The sequence below is a fragment of the Paroedura picta genome, chromosome 3 (genome assembly GCF_049243985.1).
Source record: "Paroedura picta isolate Pp20150507F chromosome 3, Ppicta_v3.0, whole genome shotgun sequence".
In the NCBI taxonomy this organism is placed as follows: Eukaryota; Metazoa; Chordata; class Lepidosauria; order Squamata; family Gekkonidae; genus Paroedura; species Paroedura picta.
In genome coordinates, this window is record NC_135371.1 from 158099431 (window position 1) to 158119506 (window position 20076).

The 20076-nt window shown below is 46.1% G+C and overlaps 1 protein-coding gene and 1 long non-coding RNA gene across 7 annotated transcripts in view; one reads left to right on the forward strand and one right to left on the reverse strand.

Moving 5' to 3' along the window:
* Positions 1-6882, reverse strand: part of LOC143833304 (uncharacterized) — a 19934-nt gene extending 13052 nt beyond the window's left edge. The window contains exons 1-2 of the long non-coding RNA XR_013229586.1: positions 6481-6882; positions 581-784 (exon numbers count right to left, since the gene is read on the reverse strand). This is a non-coding gene — a long non-coding RNA (uncharacterized LOC143833304). The remainder of the gene's footprint in view (positions 1-580; positions 785-6480) is intronic.
* Positions 1-20076, forward strand: part of SLC11A2 (solute carrier family 11 member 2) — a 70088-nt gene that overhangs the window by 14188 nt on the left and 35824 nt on the right. For 5 of the 6 annotated variants that reach the window (XR_013229585.1, XM_077328928.1, XM_077328932.1 and 2 more), the window contains 4 exons: positions 900-983; positions 11493-11629; positions 14948-15073; positions 18943-19062. Coding sequence is in view for 5 of the 6 variants with exons in the window: in XM_077328928.1 (XP_077185043.1) it covers positions 900-983; positions 11493-11629; positions 14948-15073; positions 18943-19062 (467 nt within the window). In the remaining variant the exon portion in view is untranslated. Of the gene's footprint in view, positions 1-899; positions 984-6894; positions 7061-11492; positions 11630-14947; positions 15074-18942; positions 19063-20076 lie in introns of those variants that run through there. The other variant, XM_077328933.1, reaches the window with a different exon arrangement.

Sequence of the window (20076 nt, forward strand, 5' to 3'; positions counted from 1 at the left end):
ACACAGGCAGGGTCCTGTGTACTTCAGGGACAATCTGCTTGCATATATTCCCCAAGGAACGACACTATACCAACAACCTGGCGATCCATGGTTGAGCCAGTCGTTAAGAGTGAGGAATTCCTGTTCTTAAAGAGTTCCACTTTGTATGTTGCATGCATGTTCCTGAGTGGAGATTCTCCCCTCTTCTCTCCCCTCCCTGTGTGAGTTCATGTGCTGGATCCATGTGTTGGTTCCCTTATTCCTATACCTGCCTCTTGTTCCTGTAAATTAGGTTCAAGAAACCCGCTGCTTGTTTCCTAATGCAATGCTGGCAAAGTGCCAATTAGAAAGGGCACCCTGCAAATGCAGTTCTTCTGCTGCTTGCTACGTGGCCTAAATAAATTGAGCAAATAAGACAAGGCAAGAACTGTTACCTGCCCTGTGGACATCCTGTTGCTGGCTGCTGACTTCATTCCTGCTTGTGATGTATGGTGGGGATGAGCCTGACAAGTGAGTGGGTTTGTCATAGGATGGGAGATTGTTCTGTGATTCTGATTCCAGAGGTTTGATGTTGGCTCTCCTGGGAGATCCATAGACTTACCTTTCTGGTCTTGGTCAATGTCTTGGTCCAGATATCTTATGTGCTCCAGCATCCTTCTCTGTTCAGACTGATGACAACCATCTCTTCATCCTCCTCCATCTCTAAATGTGACACTCAATTCTCCAATCGATCTCTCTTTCCATTCCGCCACTGTTCCTTTATGCTTAGCGACAGATTATGTCCATTTCCTTCCATCTCAGCTTTCTAGGAAAAGGAAGAGAAAAAATAAAAGGACGGAGCAGGTCTGTATCAGGGCCATGTTATTGCTACCGTGTCTCATGCCATCTGGCCCTGATTTTATTCCTTTGCTGTCTTGCAGTTTGCGTGACCTTTTCTAAGGATTTGGATTCCAGCCAGAGAGATCCCACCATGACACCTGGAAAGGACCGGGAAGCATTATATGGTAACATTGCTATTTTCACTTGCTTGTGTTTTGTATATTTTTGTGGGCAAATAGGGAAGAAATGCCCATAATCATCCAACCATGGGCTGAACATTTATTTGTTTGTTTGTTTATATTTTGACTTCTATACTGCCACTCCCAAATTTACTGCTTGCCCTTTCTGATTACTTGCGGGAGCATGAAACATTAATCCTGTTACTGATTGGACGGCAAGTAGGGAAGTGGGGACAGCAAGTGGGGAATGAGAGCCCACCTGTCATTCATCAAATACTTCAGAATGGGAGGGTAAAACATACTTTCTCCCTGCAATAACAGCATATGGGGTGGCCAGACAGACAGCGTGGCTAAACTGTTTGCTATGGCATAAGTTCGTCTGAGACAAGCCCATTTTCCCTAAAAGAATAAAGGCCATCAGACAGTCCTGTCTCTCTTCTGATAGGAAGACCAACCCAGATAACTGACTACTATTAATCTGTTGTGATTTGTCTTTTCACGCATCAAAGACAAGCAGTCCAATGCCTAGCACAGATCATTAATACCTCCTCCTTTCCAACACCTGCTTATTAATCTACTGTAATACTACAACTGACCCATTCATCTATTTCATAGAAGCATAGAATCATAGAGTTGGAAGGGGCCATACAGGCCATCTAGTCCAACCCCCGGCTCAACACAGGATCAGCCCAAAGCATCCTAAACCATCCAAGAAAAGTGTGTATCCAACCTTTGCTTGAAGACTGCCAGTGAGTTCCAGAAATTCAGTACTCACTGAATGAAGTGCTTCCTTTTGCTCCTTGGAGGCCTGCCATCAGAGCACCGGTCAGGGTCAACCCTGCTTAGCTTCAGGGTCGATCCTGCGAGCTTGCCTGGGCATTCCAGGCCAGGGCCCCCATTCTCAAGTAACTGCTAGGGAAAAAGTGGCAGGTTATTGGCATATTCATCAAGCTGTTGGTTTTCCAGTGCTGGCACTGGCCGGTCTAGCCCTTACACCCCGGATTGGAGTGTGGGAGGGGTGGGGAATTGCACAGATGGAATCTGACCCACAGTCAAAATGGCAGCCATTTCCCCAGTTCACAGAATCATAGAGTTGGAAGGGGCCATACAGGCCATCTAGTCCAACCCCCTGTTCAACGCAGGATCAGCCCAAAGCATCCTAAAGCATCCAAGAAAAGTATGTATCCAATCTTTGCTTGAAGACTGCCAGTGAGGGGGAGTTCACCACCTCCTTAGGCAGCCTATTCCACTGCTGAACTACTCTAACTGTGAAATTTTTTTCCCTGATATCTAGCCTATATCGTTGTACTTGTAGTTTAAATCCATTACTGCATGTCCTCTCCTCTGCAGCCAATGGGAACAGCATCCTGCCCTCCTCCAAGTGACAACCTTTCAAATACTTAAAGAGGGTTGTCATTTGAGAAGAAGAAGAAAAGTTGGTTTATATACCCCACTTTTCACTACCCTGTCTCCTTCTTCTCCCCACAACAGACACCCTGTGAGTGGGTGGGGCTGAGAGAGCTCTGATAGGACTGCTCTGTAAGAACAGCACCATCAGGGCAGTGACTAAATGTAAAATAAATAAATAAGGTCACCCAGCTGGCTGCATGTGGAGGAGTGGGGAATCAAACCCGGCTCACCAGATTAGAAGCTGCTGTTTTTAACCATTACAGCAAGCTGATAAAAAGCAAGAATTTTTATTTATTTGTGGCATATTTGATTTGTCTTTCTCCTAATGGACTCAAAGGAGAGTTACATGATGCCTTTTAATGCAAATGGAATCAAACAATATTAAGAAATACATTTGAACTACTTCACAGAATCACCATGCAGGATACCATCCTTAGCTATCAACTCATTTCAAGAGTCTCTTCTGAATAACTCTGCCTGACATATGGGGGCCTGCCTGACCTACTGAGGAGGGCCATTCAGGAAAACTGGAGCCCCACCGCAAAGAGGACTCTGGTTTAGACTTAACAATAACCAGACCAGCACCCCAATTTTTCAAAAAACAAAAGGCTGCAAAAATAAATAGCTTTGCTGCAGCCATTTGAGATTATCAACAAACAATCCCTAACACAGGCGCTCCGTTGTTCTTTCATGTCTGGAAACATTGTGGGAGTATGATGAAACAGATCTCAACTTCAGTCTGCTCTCCCCTTCCTCCCTTCTGGAGTCCCTGCTCTGCCATGAAGTCCTCTGGGTAACCTTGGGCCAGTTGTGTCAGCTGACCTCGACCCCACAGAATTGTTGTACGGAATATAATGAGGAAGGAGAAATCCATGGATGCAGCCCTTAAACACCTTGGAGATACAGCAAGGTAGAGGTCACATAGCTAACTTATTTAGCTTTCTGGTTTCTAAATCCTGACCTCAAGACCGTTGAAACTTTTTGATGGTATAGAAACATTTATACAAAGTGGTTGGGCTACTACAATAGCCTGGAAAAGAGGGAAGAGAGACAAAACTGAAGATCCCGTTCGACATGCCGTTTCATCTTTGAGAGGGAAGAACAAGTTGAGTTAGACTAGGATGTTGAACCTTTGCCACTGAACCTCCGTATCCCAAGTCTCTCTTTGGTGTGAAGAGACTTCAAGACTTTTATCAGCCAGCCTGTTAAACCACCCTGCAGTGTTCCACGAGATAACCTGGAAGAGCCTGTAAAACTTAGAGAGACCATAAATATTTCATTATAATTGTAATGAAGCACTTTTCTGTGTGTCTTGAATCATAAGCAGTTAGGAATCTTGCCACCATAAACTGTGTTGCTTTCTCAAGGTCTTTGCCTTTTGTTTTTTGTGGCAGGAGTTGGCTTTTTGAGTTTCAGCTGCTAGCAAAAGTAGAACAAGACAGGACTCTGTTCATTCTATCTTTATGTTATGCACACGGGACTTCCTTGTATCGAACAATGAAGGGCCACAGCTAAGTGGTAGAGCGTCTCCTTGGCATGCAGAAGGTCCCAGGTTCTATCTCTGGCATCCCCTGGTACAAAGATTAGGTCTCAGGGGTTGTGAAAGGCCCTGGGGAGCTGCTGCCAATCTAAGTAGACCAGCCTTTCTCAACTTTTTTTACCACTTAAAAACCCTAAAACATTAATCAGGTTTCAAAACAAACCCCAGAAGTGGCATGATTGTGCAGAATATGGTTGGGAAGCATAACTGTGGGGCCCCTCCATCCAGGGCCCCTCCCCTTCCCACCACATCCAGGTCCATCATTGGCCATTTAGGGAGGGGTGCAGGTTGTCATGACCATATATGGCCTGTTGATGCGGGTGAAGGAGGAGAGTGCAAAAGTTGGCTTGAAAGTCAAACCTCAAGAAAACAAAGATCATGGCATCCAGCCCTCTCAATTCCTGGCAAATAGATGGGGAAGAAATGGAGATAGTGACAGATTATATTTTCCTGGGCTCCAAGATCACTGCAGATGGGGACTGCAGCAAAGAAATTAAAAGATTTCCTCCTGGGGAGGAAAGCTATGGCGAATCTAGACAGCATCCTAAAAAGCAGAGACATCACCCTGCCAACAAAAGTGCGTATGGTATTCCCAGTTGCAATGTATGGCTGTGAAAGTTGGACCATAAAGAAGGCCGAGCGTCAAAGAATTGAGGCTTTTGAACTCTGGTGCTGGAGAAGACTCTTGCGAGTCCCTTGGACTGCAAGGCAAACAAACCGGTCAGTCCTAGAGGAGATCAGCCCTGCCTGCTCCTTAGAAGGCCAGATCCTGAAGATGAAACTTTGGCCACCTCATGAGAAGGAAGGACTCCCTGGAGAAGAGCCTAATGCTGGGAGTGATCCAGGGCAAAAGAAGAAGGGGACAACAGAGAATGAGGTGGCTGGATAGAGTCACTGAAGCAGTAGGAGCAAACTTAAATGGACTCTGGGGAATGGTAGAGGACAGGAAGGCCTGGAGGAACATTGTCCATGGGGTCAGACACGACTTCGCACCTAACAACAACAACAACAAATATGGTCATATCACCCAATAAATGTTTAACAAATTTAAAAAAATATATTAAAAATTAATGAACTCCCGCCTGTTCAAGAAACCCTTCCAGGGCCATCAAGAAGAGAATAGGTGAGGTCTCTTTCAGGAGGAAGAAAGGGCCCTTCTCCTTTACAGAAAACCCATATCTCTGTCACTAGCATGCAAGCTGTGCGATCTTTGTAAGCAGCACTGGGCTTTGCCCTCTCGGGGCGGGGGGGTCTTGATCACCCCCACCCCCAACCTCTTTTTTAGCCTGAGAAATCTTTTAAGCTCCATTTTTAGTTCCATATTTTATGCTTCTGCAGCTTTTGAAATGTTGGGTTTTAGCAGCATTTATGTCTGTTGGGTCACCGTGTTGGCCAGAAGCATCAGAACAAAGTTTGAGTCCAGGGGCACCTTTAAGACCAGTGGAGTTTTATTTAAGGTATGCGCATGCACACAGAAGGCTATACCTTGAATAAAACTTTGCTGGTCTGAAAGATACTTCATTTATGACGTACGTTTTGTGAGTTACCTTGAGCAGGTGTCTTGGAATGCTGACATAGTAACTTTCCAAATATATAAACAGCATTTGTCATCTCTGTGGGATCTCTTGTCCCATCACTCACCAGAGGGACCAGGCGTAAGTGAAACATGGAAGCTTTCAAAATGAGGCATGTGATGAAGGTTTGGTGATAGAACCAGAATGTTTTTAATGGGCATGCCTGCATTGGGGGCTTTCTAGACTCACCACCTTAAATGGGCCAAAGAGAGGTGTAAACTAGGCCAGCACGGATCTTGGTGATAACTGCAGCTAATTCTTCTTCACTCCTCCTCCTTCTCCTATTTCTTTTTTTAGGTTGCCTCTCCCAGCGACTAACAACAGATAAAAGCAGTTTTACAATAAAAACAACATAAAACCCCAATCATAGTCCCAGCCCTAGCAAATTAACCAACCTCCCCTTTCCTCCCTGCTCACCACTGAACCTACTTGGACCCCAGGGAAGATGTTATTCAAAAGATATTGTTTGGAGGGAGCACTTTTACAGGAGGGGCAAAAAAGGCCTGACGGAAGAGCTCCATCTTGCAGGCCTAGCGGAACTGCAACAGTTCTAGCAGGGCCCTCAGCTCTTCTGGGAGCTCATTCCACCAGGCAAGGGCCAGGGCCAGGTGAATTTTCCATGGGCCGGGGATCACCATCCTGTTTCTGCCCACAGAGTGAACACCCCTGCAGGGGGGATAGGGAGAAAGATGGTCCCTTAAGTACACTGGGCCCAGACCGCAAATGTCCTTAAAGGCCAATACCCAAACCTTGAACGTATGACTTCTGCATTGTATTATCACTCAGGTGAGGTTGGCAGAATCTCCAGCCTCTAGCCCAGAAGTGCCAGGTTTGAAGTCTTCCCCCACGCTGACTTGATACAAGACCTTAGTCAGGTTAGGACTGAACAGAATCAGCTCAAGATCCTCTGGTCCTCCCCTCCCGCCCCCCGAGCAGAATACTTCCTCAGTGACTTATATTTGCTGTGCAGCCTACGTACCTTCGAGAGGACATTCCAGACTCTCACTGCCTGCCAAAGCCTTTCAGTCCTTTAAGGTTTTTTGTCAGGAAGCCAATTTTCAGAATGCAGCTTCTGGGAAGCTCTCGGGATCAGGTTGAGTCGGCAAAGCTTCACACGGCTCCTTAGATTTCTCCAGCTTTCTTTCCCTTAGCTAGGTAAGATGAGTTCTTTTGTTTTTACCGTGCATGCGGCAGGTAGATTTCTTCCGGTGGTGGCTTTGTGGGGCTTCCCCCAAATTGTACAACCCGGCTGTTGCTTTAAATCCCCTGTGTAAACAGATCCACGGAGTGGCATCTCCTCTTATTGGGGAGGCGGGGAAGGTGGAGGAGGAGAAACCAACTTTAATGTTGCAACAGGAAACTCTGTGTGTTTGTCTCTCTCTCTCTCTCTCCTCCAAAAAAAAAAGATTGGGTTAATTTGTTTTACTGCTCCTGCTTCGAACTATAAATGGGCCACTTATCCTCATCTCAGGAGGCAGGTTGAAGTTGAGCTCGGCTGTTTTTTGTCCCTGGAAGCAGCCGCGCCATGCCAGGGCGAGAGCTCAGGAGCGAGTACAAGAGTAAGTACAATCGGAGCGGGGGCATTTCCCCCTTTTAAAGGGCCTGGGGTTGCCAGGAGGTAGGCTGTAGGATGATATTTCAGGATACGCTTGTGTCCTTTGCACTTGTTTAAAACAATTTGAAGGAAGATTGTTCTGAATTCCACCTGCGAAGTTGTGCCTCCGCAGTGCTCCTGCTTGCTAGGTGGAGGGAAAGGTGATTAGTTGGACTGGACTGAAAACAGGCTGTGTCTTGAGGTTTGGCTCAATGCATTGTGAACAGGTGTACTGGTTAGAGTGTCGCACCTGTAGCAGGGAGGTTCTTAAGCGGCTGTGAAGCTCTCTGGCTGATCTTCTTAAAAACCTTTTAAATCACTTTAAATTACCCCTCCTTTCCGCCCAGTGGGGACTCCCAAGTCCCTTACATTGTTCTCTTCTCCATTTTATCCTCACAACAATTGTGTGAAGCAGGTTAGGCTGAGAGTCTGTGGCTGGCTCAAAGGTACCTAGGGAGTTTCAATGGCAGAAGCTGGATTTAAATCTGGGCCTTCCAGATTCGAGCCTGACACTCTAGCCACTGCTCTACGCTGGCTTGGTCCGAGCCATCTCTCCCCGAGCCTAGCTTGTACAGGGTTGCCGTGAAGATCAAGCGGAGGGAGACCGGGATATGCTGTTCGGAGGTTTTTGGATGAAGTGCAGGATTGGAATGTACCAGGTGTGCCACATCATCTTCCAAATCGTTGTGGGTAGAAACGAAAGCGGCAGGATTCAGTTGCCAAATGTAAAAGAATTGTACCAATGCACAGAGATCAGCAATCGGATCGGAGAGTGCTCTGTTTCCTAGGTGCCAAGGAGACACTCACAGCCTGAGCAGGAAGACAACATCCTTTGCACAAAGATTGTTGGAATAACTCATTGGCACTTGCATGCAAAGAATGGAGTCAGCCCAAATCTTTGTGAGACGAGTAGTGCAGGGGTAGTCAACCTGTGGCCCTCCAGATGTTCATGGACTACAATTCCCACGAGCCCCTGCCAGCAAACGCTGGCAGGGGCTCATGGGAATTGTAGTCCATGGACATCTGGAGGACCACAGGTTAACTACCCCTGGAGTAGTGGACAAAGTACACAGTTCACCAGAGAGCTCGGAAGAAAGGAAATGTTTGATGTCCGGAGTTTTTAAAAAAAGTGGCGATAAGATTTGGGGCACGTAGAAGGAACAGGACAGAGCAAACGGTTTTCCATAACCACTTGGTCAGGAAGAGGAAGTTCTGATTCCAGAAAGATAGCTAGAAAGGAGAAGCTTCAGTCTTCTTCCCTTATATTATAGAACAGGGGTGGCCAAACTGTGGCTCTCCAGATGCCTTTCGACTACAATTACCATGAGCCCCTGCCATGCTGTAGTGCAGGGTCCTCTGGAAAGCCACAGTTTGCTGCTCTTCAAGTAGACCATGCTGCAGTTTGGTGTAGTGGTTAGGAGTGCCGACTTCTAATCTGGCCTGCCAGGTTCGATTCTGCGCTCCCCCACATGCAGCCAGCTGGGTGACCTTGGGCTCGCCATGGCACTGAGAAAACTGCTCTGACCGGGCAGTGATATCAGGGCTCTCTCAGCCTCACCCACCTCACAGGGTGTCTGTTGTGGGGAGAGGAAAGGGAAGGCGATTGTAAGCCGCTTTGAGCCTCCTTCGGGTAAGGGAAAGCGGCATATAAGTACCAACTCTTCTTCTTCTTCTGCATTAAAGCTTTGCATCCACATGGCAGTCTCTCAGGCTCTAGGTATGGTAGGTGATTCAGCATGCATCAAGGAGTCCAGAAAGTTTTTCAAAAGGCCTTCCTGCTTCAGTTCAGTCCTGGGGTGTGCAGTCATCTGTAGAGTACTAAGCTAGCCACAGTCCCTATTGGCCATGAGAACTAGCAGGGCTTGAAGAACTCCACAGGTTTCCTCCAAAATACGTAGTCCATGCTTCCAGGTAGCAATGTCTACCTGGACTGGCAAAGCCAGCAAATGGGGAAGGAAAGGGACACTTTCTGAGAAGGAATTCTTACTTTAATTTTGTGCTTCTATAACGGCGCTCTCAAATGTCTCGCAGTGGTTTACAAGATCGACAAAATACAATAAAATCCCCTAAAATATCCCATTAATATAAATACAACATGGCGAAATAATAACAACAAAATGGGGAATAAAAAAATACCAGCCACTCCCCTCCCCATTCAGCAAGGGTCAAATAAATCTCTCTCCCTGGGAGCAAGAAATCCAACTGACCTCAGCTTGGCTTTCATGCTCCAAGTCAGCAGAGAGAAGGACATATAAAGCGTGTCCAAGCTCAGGATTTCTAGCATTTGGGGTGGGGGGAGTCAAGTCAGATTTGATTGCATGTAGCCATAGGCCATTACAATACAAAAGGAAAATATAAAAGGATTTAAAACATTTCAAATCAGTAATAAAAAGAATGTGCAATCTCAGACAACAATCACTTAACATCATAAAAACATTTCCAGACTACATATGTCCGCCTATCCTATAGCTCCTCTAGGTACTTGCTCTCTGCAGCACCACTCTGTCCCTTATTTTCTTTGCTGCAAGGGCAAATAATGACATTTTGTTAGAAACAAATGAATTAGTATCTGCTAACAAAAACACAAGTTTTTCCTGGTCGGATTTATCATTTAGCCCATCTAGTAGGCCAGCAAGAAAGATCCCTAGGATCTGTATACAATGGGCAAGTGAGAATGTAATATGGGAGATCCTCCAGAACTAAAGCTCCACAAATACAGAAGCATTGATCTTTTGGTGTTTTATGGTATCGCCCACCCAGTACAGCTGTTGGCATTGTTTGAAATCGCATGGAGGGGGTGGGGGGAGTCGAAATATAAATGTGGCCTCTGAATGTCTGCCAGGCTTCACCATTCTTTTCTGGAAGCACCCTGGCTTCCTTTTTGCATATCCACGTGGAGCAGTTGGTGAATGAGGAGCAAGCTTCCTTAACAGGAATGACACTTGTAAACACCGTACGGACTTTGAAAGTTTTAAGCAGAATCCTGGCTCACTGTTGAGGGGTAAAGGTAAAGGTAAAGGTATCCCCTGTGCAAGCACCGAGTCATGTCTGACCCTTGGGGTGACGCCCTCTAGCGTTTTCATGGCAGACTCAATACGGGGTGGTTTGCCAGTGCCTTCCCCAGTCATTACCGTTTACCCCCCAGCAAGCTGGGTACTCATTTTACCGACCTCGGAAGGATGGAAGGCTGAGTCAACCTTGAGCCGGCTGCTGGGATTGAACTCCCAGCCTTATGGGCAAAGCTTTCAGACGGCTGCCTTACCACTCTGCGCCACAAGAGGCTCATGTTGAGGGGTAGACTTGTGGTAATTTGCATCCCTAGAATCCTGATGTCAACAGGCGTCTTGTGGTACCTTAAAGCAGTGGCCCCCAAGGTGGTGCCTGTGAACCGCCTGTGGCACCTGTTGATTCCTTTTGGGGCACCTGCCGTGTGTTTTTAGGGAATAGGTATGGCCAGGTAGGGCTTTTGTCCAGCAAGGCTTGTCATTAATGAGTGGAGATTTGATTGGGTAGATTTTTGCTTTGGCAGCAGCTGTGTTGCTGTGGCAATCATTTTGGTGGCTGGCTCCGCCTCTTTCAGCAGCCATTTTGTTTCTGTGCCCACCGTGCTGTGTCACAATTCCAAATGTGTTAGCAGACTCAAACAGAATGGGGTCCCCCTGCGTTATAGACTAATAAAACTTTATCCCAGGATAATCTTTTTTGCATGCTGCTGGCCACTCCTTCAGAATGCAGCAAAGGCTTTCTCACTTGGGGTCCTTTTTATGGAGAAGTCTAGAAAAAGTAGTCAGACAAGGGGATTCAGGGGTGGTGAAGTGCCATCAGCACATTATTGCAAAGGGGATAATATTGCAATCATTTAAACATTGCATCTAATCTAGAAAAACATGGAGGCCACTCACAGGTTTGGCTAACTTTTGTACTTGTCATAGGTGGAGATTCCCAAGTTCTGCTAAGTATGTTGACACCTATGATGACTAAGAGATCCCAAGCCCTTTATGTAACTTGCTTTTCCTTCCAAGAAAGAAGGTGATGTTGTCCTGATGAACCATATTGATGGTATTCTTATTATGCAAAGCCTTATTTATTTATCGCATATTTATCTACTCTGTCTTGATGCCGTCCTGTACGTTGGGTCACGTTGGTGGCACTTAGTTGCAGGTCACCGGGACCGAGACCTGGTCTGCAATTTCTTTCTGTGTCGCACAGGTCTACGTGCTACACCCCGTCTGCTAAGAGTTTGCCAAGCCCTGTGATTGGCATTGGTCCTGAACTTAAAAGATAAAAATATGAATTTTGTGTTAGGCTTGCTACAGCATGATCCGACACCGTGCACCGTATCTTTCTCCTTGCCTTCCACACTCTTTCTCAAAACCTCTGTTGCCGATCTTTCGCAGAAGACACGACGGGAGAGTCAGTGACCACGGTTTACAGCAATGCAGATTACAGCAATGCACCACCCCAGGCTTCAGACTCCACAGATGAATTTACCACCTACTTTGATCAGAAGATCCCTATCCCTGAAGATGAAAAGGTTAGTGGGACTATCTCCGACAATCGCTTCTGGTTTGTGGCTTTTCACCTTTGGCGGTAGGGGGTGCCTCTAAATAGAGTTGTTGTTGTTGCTGTTGTTAGGTGCAAAGTCGTGTCCGACCCATCGCGACCCCATGGACAATGATCCTCCAGGCCGGGGATAGTCAAATTGCCACCCTCCAGATGTCCATGGACTTCAATTCCCATGAGCCCCTGCCAGTGAACTACCCCTGCTCCAGGCCTTCCTGTCCTCTACCATTCCCTGGAGTCCATTTAAGTTGGCACCGACTGCTTCAGTGACTCCATCCAGCCGCCTCATTCTCTGTCGTCCCCTTCTTCTTTTGCCCTCAATCGCTCCCAGCATTAGGCTCTTCTCCAGGGAGTCCTTCCTTCTCATGAGGTGGCCGAAGTATTTGAGTTTCATCTTCAGGATCTGGCCTTTTAAGGAGCAGTCCGGGCTGATCTCCTCTAGGACTGACCGGTTTGTTCGCCTTGCAGTCCAAGGGACTCGCAAGAGTCTTCTCCAGCACCAGAGTTCAAAAGCCTCAATTCTTTGACGCTCGGCCTTCCTTATGGTCCAACTTTCACAGCCATACATTGCAACTGGGAAGACCATAGCCTTGACTAGACACACTTTAGTTGGCAGGGTGATGTCTCTGCTTTCTAAATAGGATAGTAGTTCCCAAATTGGGGAGGGGGGAGGTAGCACCATGCCATAATCTGGTATGTGGGAAGAACTCAAAGGTTCCTTGAATTCCAAAGTATCCACCCCCACAGGAGGCTGCCTGCAGAATCCCTGCATGAGTTCTGACCTTGCTGCCTTGTGATAATCCTCCACTTTGGGTGGGTCCTTCAGTTGTTCCTTTGCTTCTCGTGGGGGAGGCTCATTCCATATCCCAACAAGATTAAGCCACCCGCAGAGGAGGCTACCTACTGGACTTCTACATGAGTCATGCTGTGGGGGTTATTTTCTTCCAGTGCCGATCCAAGGCCAAACTGGTGACTCACGTAGATGAACAGCGAGTGGGTTATTCAGAGGGCAGGTATTCCTAGCTCTCTCCCACTGCAAAACCTTTTCAGATCTGAAATCAAAACCAGCAAAGAGAGAAAAAGTTTCTAATTCCAGTTCTGAAACACAGTGTGTTCTCGGCTATTTGAAATGTCTGCTAAGATGGTTTTCGGTAGGCTTCCTTCTAACCTGGAACTGGTCATTTCGAAATTCAGACTTCTGGCCCCTTCTTGTATGCAATGTCTGTGTACATCCAGCATTCCTCCTTTGACCTGCAGTGCTACTTGTCCTCCTTCCTATTTCTTGCCTGGGGCGAAACGGTAAGCGGTAATTTTCCTTGGTAAACTAGTCGATGCAATGATTGGTAGGCGGGGAACAATTGTGCTCTGTAGAAACGGTTGCCCTTTCATCTTTAGGAAAACACTAGATGAGCCGGTTCTTATGGTCCTGTCCTTTAAAAAAGTTAGCTGCTTAGTGAAGCATCTCCCTGGCTGATGCTGAAATGGCCACAAAGCCCTTTCATCCAAAGGGCTGCAGTGTGGAATTCAAACTGAAATTGTCTGTGTTAAACAGATGTGTTATCCTAGGCTGGACATTATTTTATAAGTCTGGAGCGTCCACTTTTTGATTCTAAACACACAGATTTGGTTTCATACAGAACGGAGTAGGGGATAAATGGTTGCCTGTATCAAATTGTATTAAGAGAGCCAGTTTGGTGTAGTGGTTAGGAGTGCGGACTTCTAATCTGGCATGCCAGGTTCGATTCTGCGCTCCCCCACATGCAACCAGCTGGGTGACCTTGGGCTCGCCACGGCACTGATAAAGCTGTTCTGACCGAGCAGTGATATCAGGGCTCTCTCAGCCTCACCCACCCCACAGGGTGTCTGTTGTGGGGAGAGGAAAGGGAAGGTGACTATAAGCCGCTTTGAGCCTCCGGGTAGGGAAAAGTGGCATATAAGAACCAACTCTTCTTCTTCTCTTCTTCTTCTTCTTCTTCTTCTGTATTATTGTGTGGGGTTTAATTTTTAATGTTTTATGTTTTTATGAGCTGGCTTGGCAGAGAATAGCGGTATATAAGTTGAATAATAAAATGAATACAATAAATAAATGTTTGCACGGGGAAGACATGGATGCTTCCCCTTCCCTTTTATCCAGTTTTGGCAGTTTTATATTTGGAGAGCTTACATGTGTGTTCTTTTGAATTTATCATGTATCTGGCTAGAGTTCAGTGTTACAGTGTGTGTGTTTTTTAAGGAGCTGAAATTTGCATCTGACTTAGAATCAGTTAAATGTACTATATTTCTTTCAGGAAAACCAGCTGTTTAATTTCATCAGTCCAGGGCAATCCGTCTCAAACAGTCTGCTTTCTGGGTTCATTTCCCCCACTAATTTGTCTGCTCGAGGTATCCTTGAATTATCTTCCACAGGATAAAACGAGATTCCATGGGTATTCTTGCTGGATGATAGACCTTTTTTCCTATAAGGGTCCCCAATTCTCAGCAGTGCATTTTCACCAGGTGTTGCTGGGGCAAGGGAAAGATTTGTTTACTTTATCTGTAGTCCCCCTTTTTACTGAAACTACTACGCAGTGTTAAGCAATAATACAATAATGCAGCAAGTTCTGCTAGCAGAATATCCACTGCCTACATCCCCCAGTTCTGAAAAAGTGAGCAATGACTCATGAAAACTCATCTTGCGCCACAAGGTGTGATGGTCTTTAAGGTCTTTTGCCTTAAGACTCTGGCTCTTTTCTACTGCTACAGACAGACTAACAGGGCTACCCATCTTGATCTACAACCCACTGTGTTCTGCATGGGTACCAGAACTGGTTCCAGGGAGCTTCCTCAATTTATGCAGGACGTGAGGCGGTTTTCATAAGTCTGGTGGATTCTACGTGTCAACAGAGACTGCACTGTAGAACATGACCCAACAGTCCCCTGCAGCTCCAGAGTGCAGGGGAAGATTAATAAATGGCACAGAAACTGTCCTTCAGGCAAGCTTTACGCTTCCAAAGAATTATGTACCGTAGTTTTTTTTCAAAAACCATTTGAAAGCCACAGATGTACGTTGTTTTCAAGAAGGGATTCTTCCTGCACTATTGCGCATACATTGTATGATGCTGCATTGTGGAATTCTTCAATTTATAGCACGACAAGTCCCCCTAGGCCTAAACTGGCTGTGTATCTTCTTTTCTGTGTGAACTGCTAATCTTGTGTGTTCATGTGTTGCTTAAAAAAACACACACACAAAAAACATAAGAATACAGACATCTAATGCCCCATTTCTGTGTCTTCCTTTCTGTTTTTAAAGCATCCCTGGTTCAGTTTTCGAAAACTCTGGGCCTTCACTGGGCCAGGCTTTCTCATGAGTATCGCCTACCTGGATCCAGGCAACATTGAATCGGATCTACAGTCGGGGGCCGTTGCAGGGTTTAAGGTAAGGAGTCAAAAGTCTGTCTGCGAAATTTGGATCCTGAGCTTCTGAAGTCTCAAACAGAGTTTCCGATCCAAAAGATACCTTCATTGTTGTCCAGGCTCTGATACAGTTTGAACCAGTTGTTCATTGGCACTGTGGGCATTCAGGTTTTTCTCTCAGTATTATTCAGTTCAGATTCAGTTCAGATCTCCCTCCCCACCCTCCCTGCCGCTCTGATAGCAGGGGATAGGAATAATGAGAGCTTCCGCCATGTTGGGATTGTTTTTAAAGCCTTTTAATGGGTATTTTAATGGGGATAAGACTATTGTGACCTGCCACAAGCCTACGGGGAGTGGCGGGAAATAAATCTTAATAACAACAACAACAACAACAACAATAATAATCTATTGGACTAAAAAAAAAGTGGGATTCCCATAACACTCGGAGCCCAATACTGGTAGAGTATTCAGATCCGGGTTTTTTCAGAAATCCTGAATTTTGGGGGTTTAATAGACCCCAACAAATAAACCAAGGGGTGGGTAGGAGAACAGCAGCCAAGCCACTAAAAACAACCGAGAGGTGGCTCAGCTCTTTTTGGCAGCCTCTTTAAACCGGACTGCCCCAAAGAAGCCAGTCAAGCAGCCAGTCTTTCAGGGAGAAGCGGTGGCTCCTAATCTGGTGAGCCACGTTTGATTCCACACTCTTCCTCATGCAGCCAGCTGGGTGGCCTTGGGCTCGTCACAGCTCTGATAGGGCTGTTCTCAAAGAGCAGTCCTGTCAGAGCCCTCTCAGCCCCACCTACCTAACGGGGTGTCAGTTGTGGAGAGAGGAAGGGAAGGCGATTCTGAGCCACTTTGAGACTCCTTTGGTTAGTGAAAAACAGGGTATAAAAACCAATTCTCTCTTTTTCCACAAAGCAGAAAACAAAGTTTTATACACACCTAAATAAATAAATAAATAAATAAATAAATAAATAGTAGTGATAGAAGCAGCAGGTAATGAAAGTCTTCCTCCTTGGCACCCCCTCTTTTGGAGACCGGGGAACTGGGGTCAAGATCTCTCTCCGAGGAGTGCCAGGGTACAAATGGCAGAAGCCCTACTCTTTGCGTATTTTTGCAACACTGGGGTTTTTTGATGAATTAGAGCAGGCTTTCTCAACCAGGGTTTCATGACGGCCCTGGAAGGGTTTCCCGAATGGGTGGGAGTTAATTAATTTTTAGATTTATATTTTAAATTTGTTAAACGCTTTGACCCGTCTCCCTTTCCAAAAGGGTCAAAGATGGGCCTGGAGGGGGGGTGCTTCCCAACCATGTTCTGCACAATCGTGCCGCTTCTGGGGTTTCTCGAAGCTTGAAGAATATTTCAGGGGGGTTCTCCACCATAAAAAAATTAAGAAAGACATATGAACTGTTCTTGTGACTCGCCATGCTTGGCATTTCCTTCATGTCCCACACGTGGAATCATAGCTGAAGATATTGGGGGGGGGGGTTCCTTATCTCCTATGCACTTCTTTGGAAGTCTATATCAGTCTTCTTTCCGCTTTCCAAAGTGGGGAAGGAAAGTTATGTTGCAGTTCAGGCTTGCATAGAAATATTGATTGCATTCACCGTGATGCTTCATTTCAGCATCAGTATGTAACAACCAGGAGATGGGACCACTGCAAGCCAGCATTGTGGATAAAAATGGCAGTGATTTCATTGGGATACAGCCATATAGGGGAACAGTACTTGGTTGTGAACAGTATTTGGTTGTGACACAGTCTACTGATGTAACAGAATTGATTTTTCCTGTATCTTCCCTGTCATGTAAGGAGATCATAGTCGGACGAAGAGTGCTTGCACTCTAAAGTTCACACCCTGAATAAATCTTTGTTGGTCTTAAAGGTGCTACTGGACTCTGATTCTATTGTCGTACTTGTGCATGTTGCATTTACATTAAGTTGCATGATGCACCAAACTGTACATCAACATTTCATGCTTTGAATACACCCACTCCTTGTCCTAGTGAATACCACAGGCCGTATTGGGGCTTATGCATAAGTCCATGTAATTTTGCAGCTGAAGATGCTCACGACAAGTACCGGGCAACACACACTGAAAGGGCGGTGTGCTTGTGCCCTCAAAACCCTCCTAAAACTACAATTCCCAAAGTTCTTTGAGGGTAGCTGTACCGGTTAAATGGGTTGAAGAGCTATCCCAGGGGTAGTCAAACTGCGGCCCTCCAGATGTCCATGGACTACAATTCCCAGAAGCCCCTGCCAGCATTCGCTCAGGCCGCAGTTTAACTACCCCTGAGCTATCCTCTCCTCCCTTTTTCAGACACTGCTGAATTGCAACTGATAATGATAGGTTTTTATTCCTCTGCGTGTCACACGTCCAATCACGCCTACTACTGGCATTCCCCTGCTATTGTTATTTGCCCACTGATAGAATTTGGCATCTGAAATCACTCCGCTCTCCAAAGTATAGGACAGATGGACTCACATTCTAGGGGCCATTTCGCACGGCTTCAAAGTAGCACAATGGTTGCTATTTGGAAACGCTACTAATTTGCCATAACCCACGACGTCGTAGACAATCTGCAACAATCCTGAAACCAATCAGCAAAAAGCGCTTCGTTGTGGCGCTTTCAGGGGAATCCAGAAAAGTGGATTCACCCTCCGGATAGCGATGCACTCCTGCAACCAATCTGCAACAGTAGCGCTAAAGACCTGTGCGTTACCATTGTTGCTGGTTCTTCAAAGTCCCTCCCCCTGGCTCTCTCCTCCAAACTTCCGGCGAAGCGATCGCCATTTTTTTTTCTCCGAGCGAGCGGGGATAAACGCACCGGCGAGCCTCTTTCTGTTTAGAGGCTTCCCTGGCTTCAGTCCTTCACCTTTAGTCACTAAGCACAAACCACAGAAAAGCCCGTTTGCTGAAATAGTCCCTTTATTTTTTACAAATAAATTCAGCCGAAAATCGGGCCCGTGAGAGGGGGGGGGGGGATTTTTTTTTTATCACTCGAGGCAGCGTGCAAACGATCATAACAATCAAGCGACAGCTCACATTAGGCAGCTGGATGGGTCTCTCCGTAGCAACGAATCTACCTAGATTCGTTGCTATGGGTCGTTTTTTTTTTTTAAAAACCTTTCTTAAAGGGAAAGGGGCTGTTTGGGAGCATGCTAACGGCTGCCCATCGGCTGCTTGACGGCCAGGGGCGGGACGAGCTTGGCAATAGCGCTTCCTTTCTAGCGATTTCTGCCGAGACCGGAAGCCTGTGGGAAACGCTAAAAAACGCAACTGATTCCACTACAAAGGCAGGTATGCATAACGACGAATTCCACTATTTTAAATGGCGATTTTTCATTCCGCAAACAATTTGCAACAAAGATCCCTGTGCGAAAAGGCCCTAGATGTAGCTGAAGAAGTCAGCAGTGACTCATGAAAGAGCTTGCTAGCAGACTCTTGCTCGTTGCTGCTGCTGCAGACAGACTAATATGGCTAAGCCATCTTGGCTTGTCTCCTCTCTTTTGGCAGTGTAGACCCACTCAGGATACTTGGCTTCAGCAGTGAATTGCCAAAAAAAAGGACATACATCAAAATACCATAACTCCTGGCTGTGAATGTTGCTTTAACCTCAAGAGTTGGATTGAATTCCCTTGGAATAGGAGATCTGCTTTAGTTCAGGGGTATTCAACCTGTGGTCCTCCAGATGTCTATGGACTACAATTCCCATGAGCCCCTGCCAGCATTTGCTGGCAGGAGCTCATGGGAATTGTAGTCCATGGACATCTGGAGGACCACAGGTTGACTACCCCTGCTTTAGTTAGCAGACACTCTGGTCTGTTGAGTTGCATCCAGAAGTCTTGTTGTTGAGCCATTGTTGACCTTTCCCCTCATTTTGTCTTTCAGCTGCTCTGGGTTCTCCTGCTGGCCACAGTCATTGGCCTGCTCTTACAGCGTTTGGCGGCGAGGCTAGGGGTGGTAACGGGACTTCATCTGGCAGAAGTATGCAACCGGCAGTATCCAAAGGTGGGTAAAAACGAGCTGTGCTCCATGTTCTGTGGGCAACTCTATGATATTTGGTATGCCTTGCTGGCCTCCCAGTGTGTGATAATTTCAGGCAGGATTGTGCTATAGACAATAAAAGGAGCTAGGAAAGGATCTCCAAGATGGATGAGTCTGTGGGCAATTCTGGAATCTTGAGAACAGGTAGGAGGCACTCCCACAAAATGGCTGCTGTGGGAGAATTGGTGGAGCTAACCACAAAATGGTTGCCAAGGAAGCTGGGGTCAATTACAGTAGTTCCAGGCCGATTTTTGCTTGTTATAAAATTTATGCCCCGCCTTTATGCCCTCAGCGGGATCGTCGAGATGGAGAACTGATAAATAATAAAAACACATGTCAAAAAGAAAAACATCATTAAAAGAAGCAAACCACGCTTAACTACACATACAAAGACATTTGAATGAAAATGAAAGTATAGCACCTGACTCACTGACAGAATGAAAGGCAAAACAAAGAAATCATCATCCGCTGGCCAGGAGTGTTCTCATGATGAAATCAGCCGTTTTCCAAATTGGTGTTCCCTGCAGACATGAGAGAGAGAGAGAGAGAGAGGACTTTTCTCACTGGGACTCATGGCAGATTACAGACTATGAAACAATGCAGCCAGACACCATAAAACATGCAATGAGCAATGTAATAGGACTAGGATTACGGAATTAGAAAATAGTGAGACCAAACTGTCTAAGAAAACCATAAACAGTGCAGAAAGTCGCATGCTTGTAAAAGCCAGATGATATCTCAGGCATCATTGCAGTAGACTATACTCCGATTCCATTATAAAAGTGCCCTCCTGGATTTCTTCCTCCTCTTTACAACTCAGCCCACCCACATCCTTCTGTTCTGATATGCCTATACAGTGTTGGCTTAATTAGGGCTTCTGTAATTACTTTGCTGATCTTGGAGAATCCTTCACATCTTGCATCGGAGAAGCCGGTCTTCAAAAGCCTGGATTTAACTGAGCGCATAGAAGATTTATTC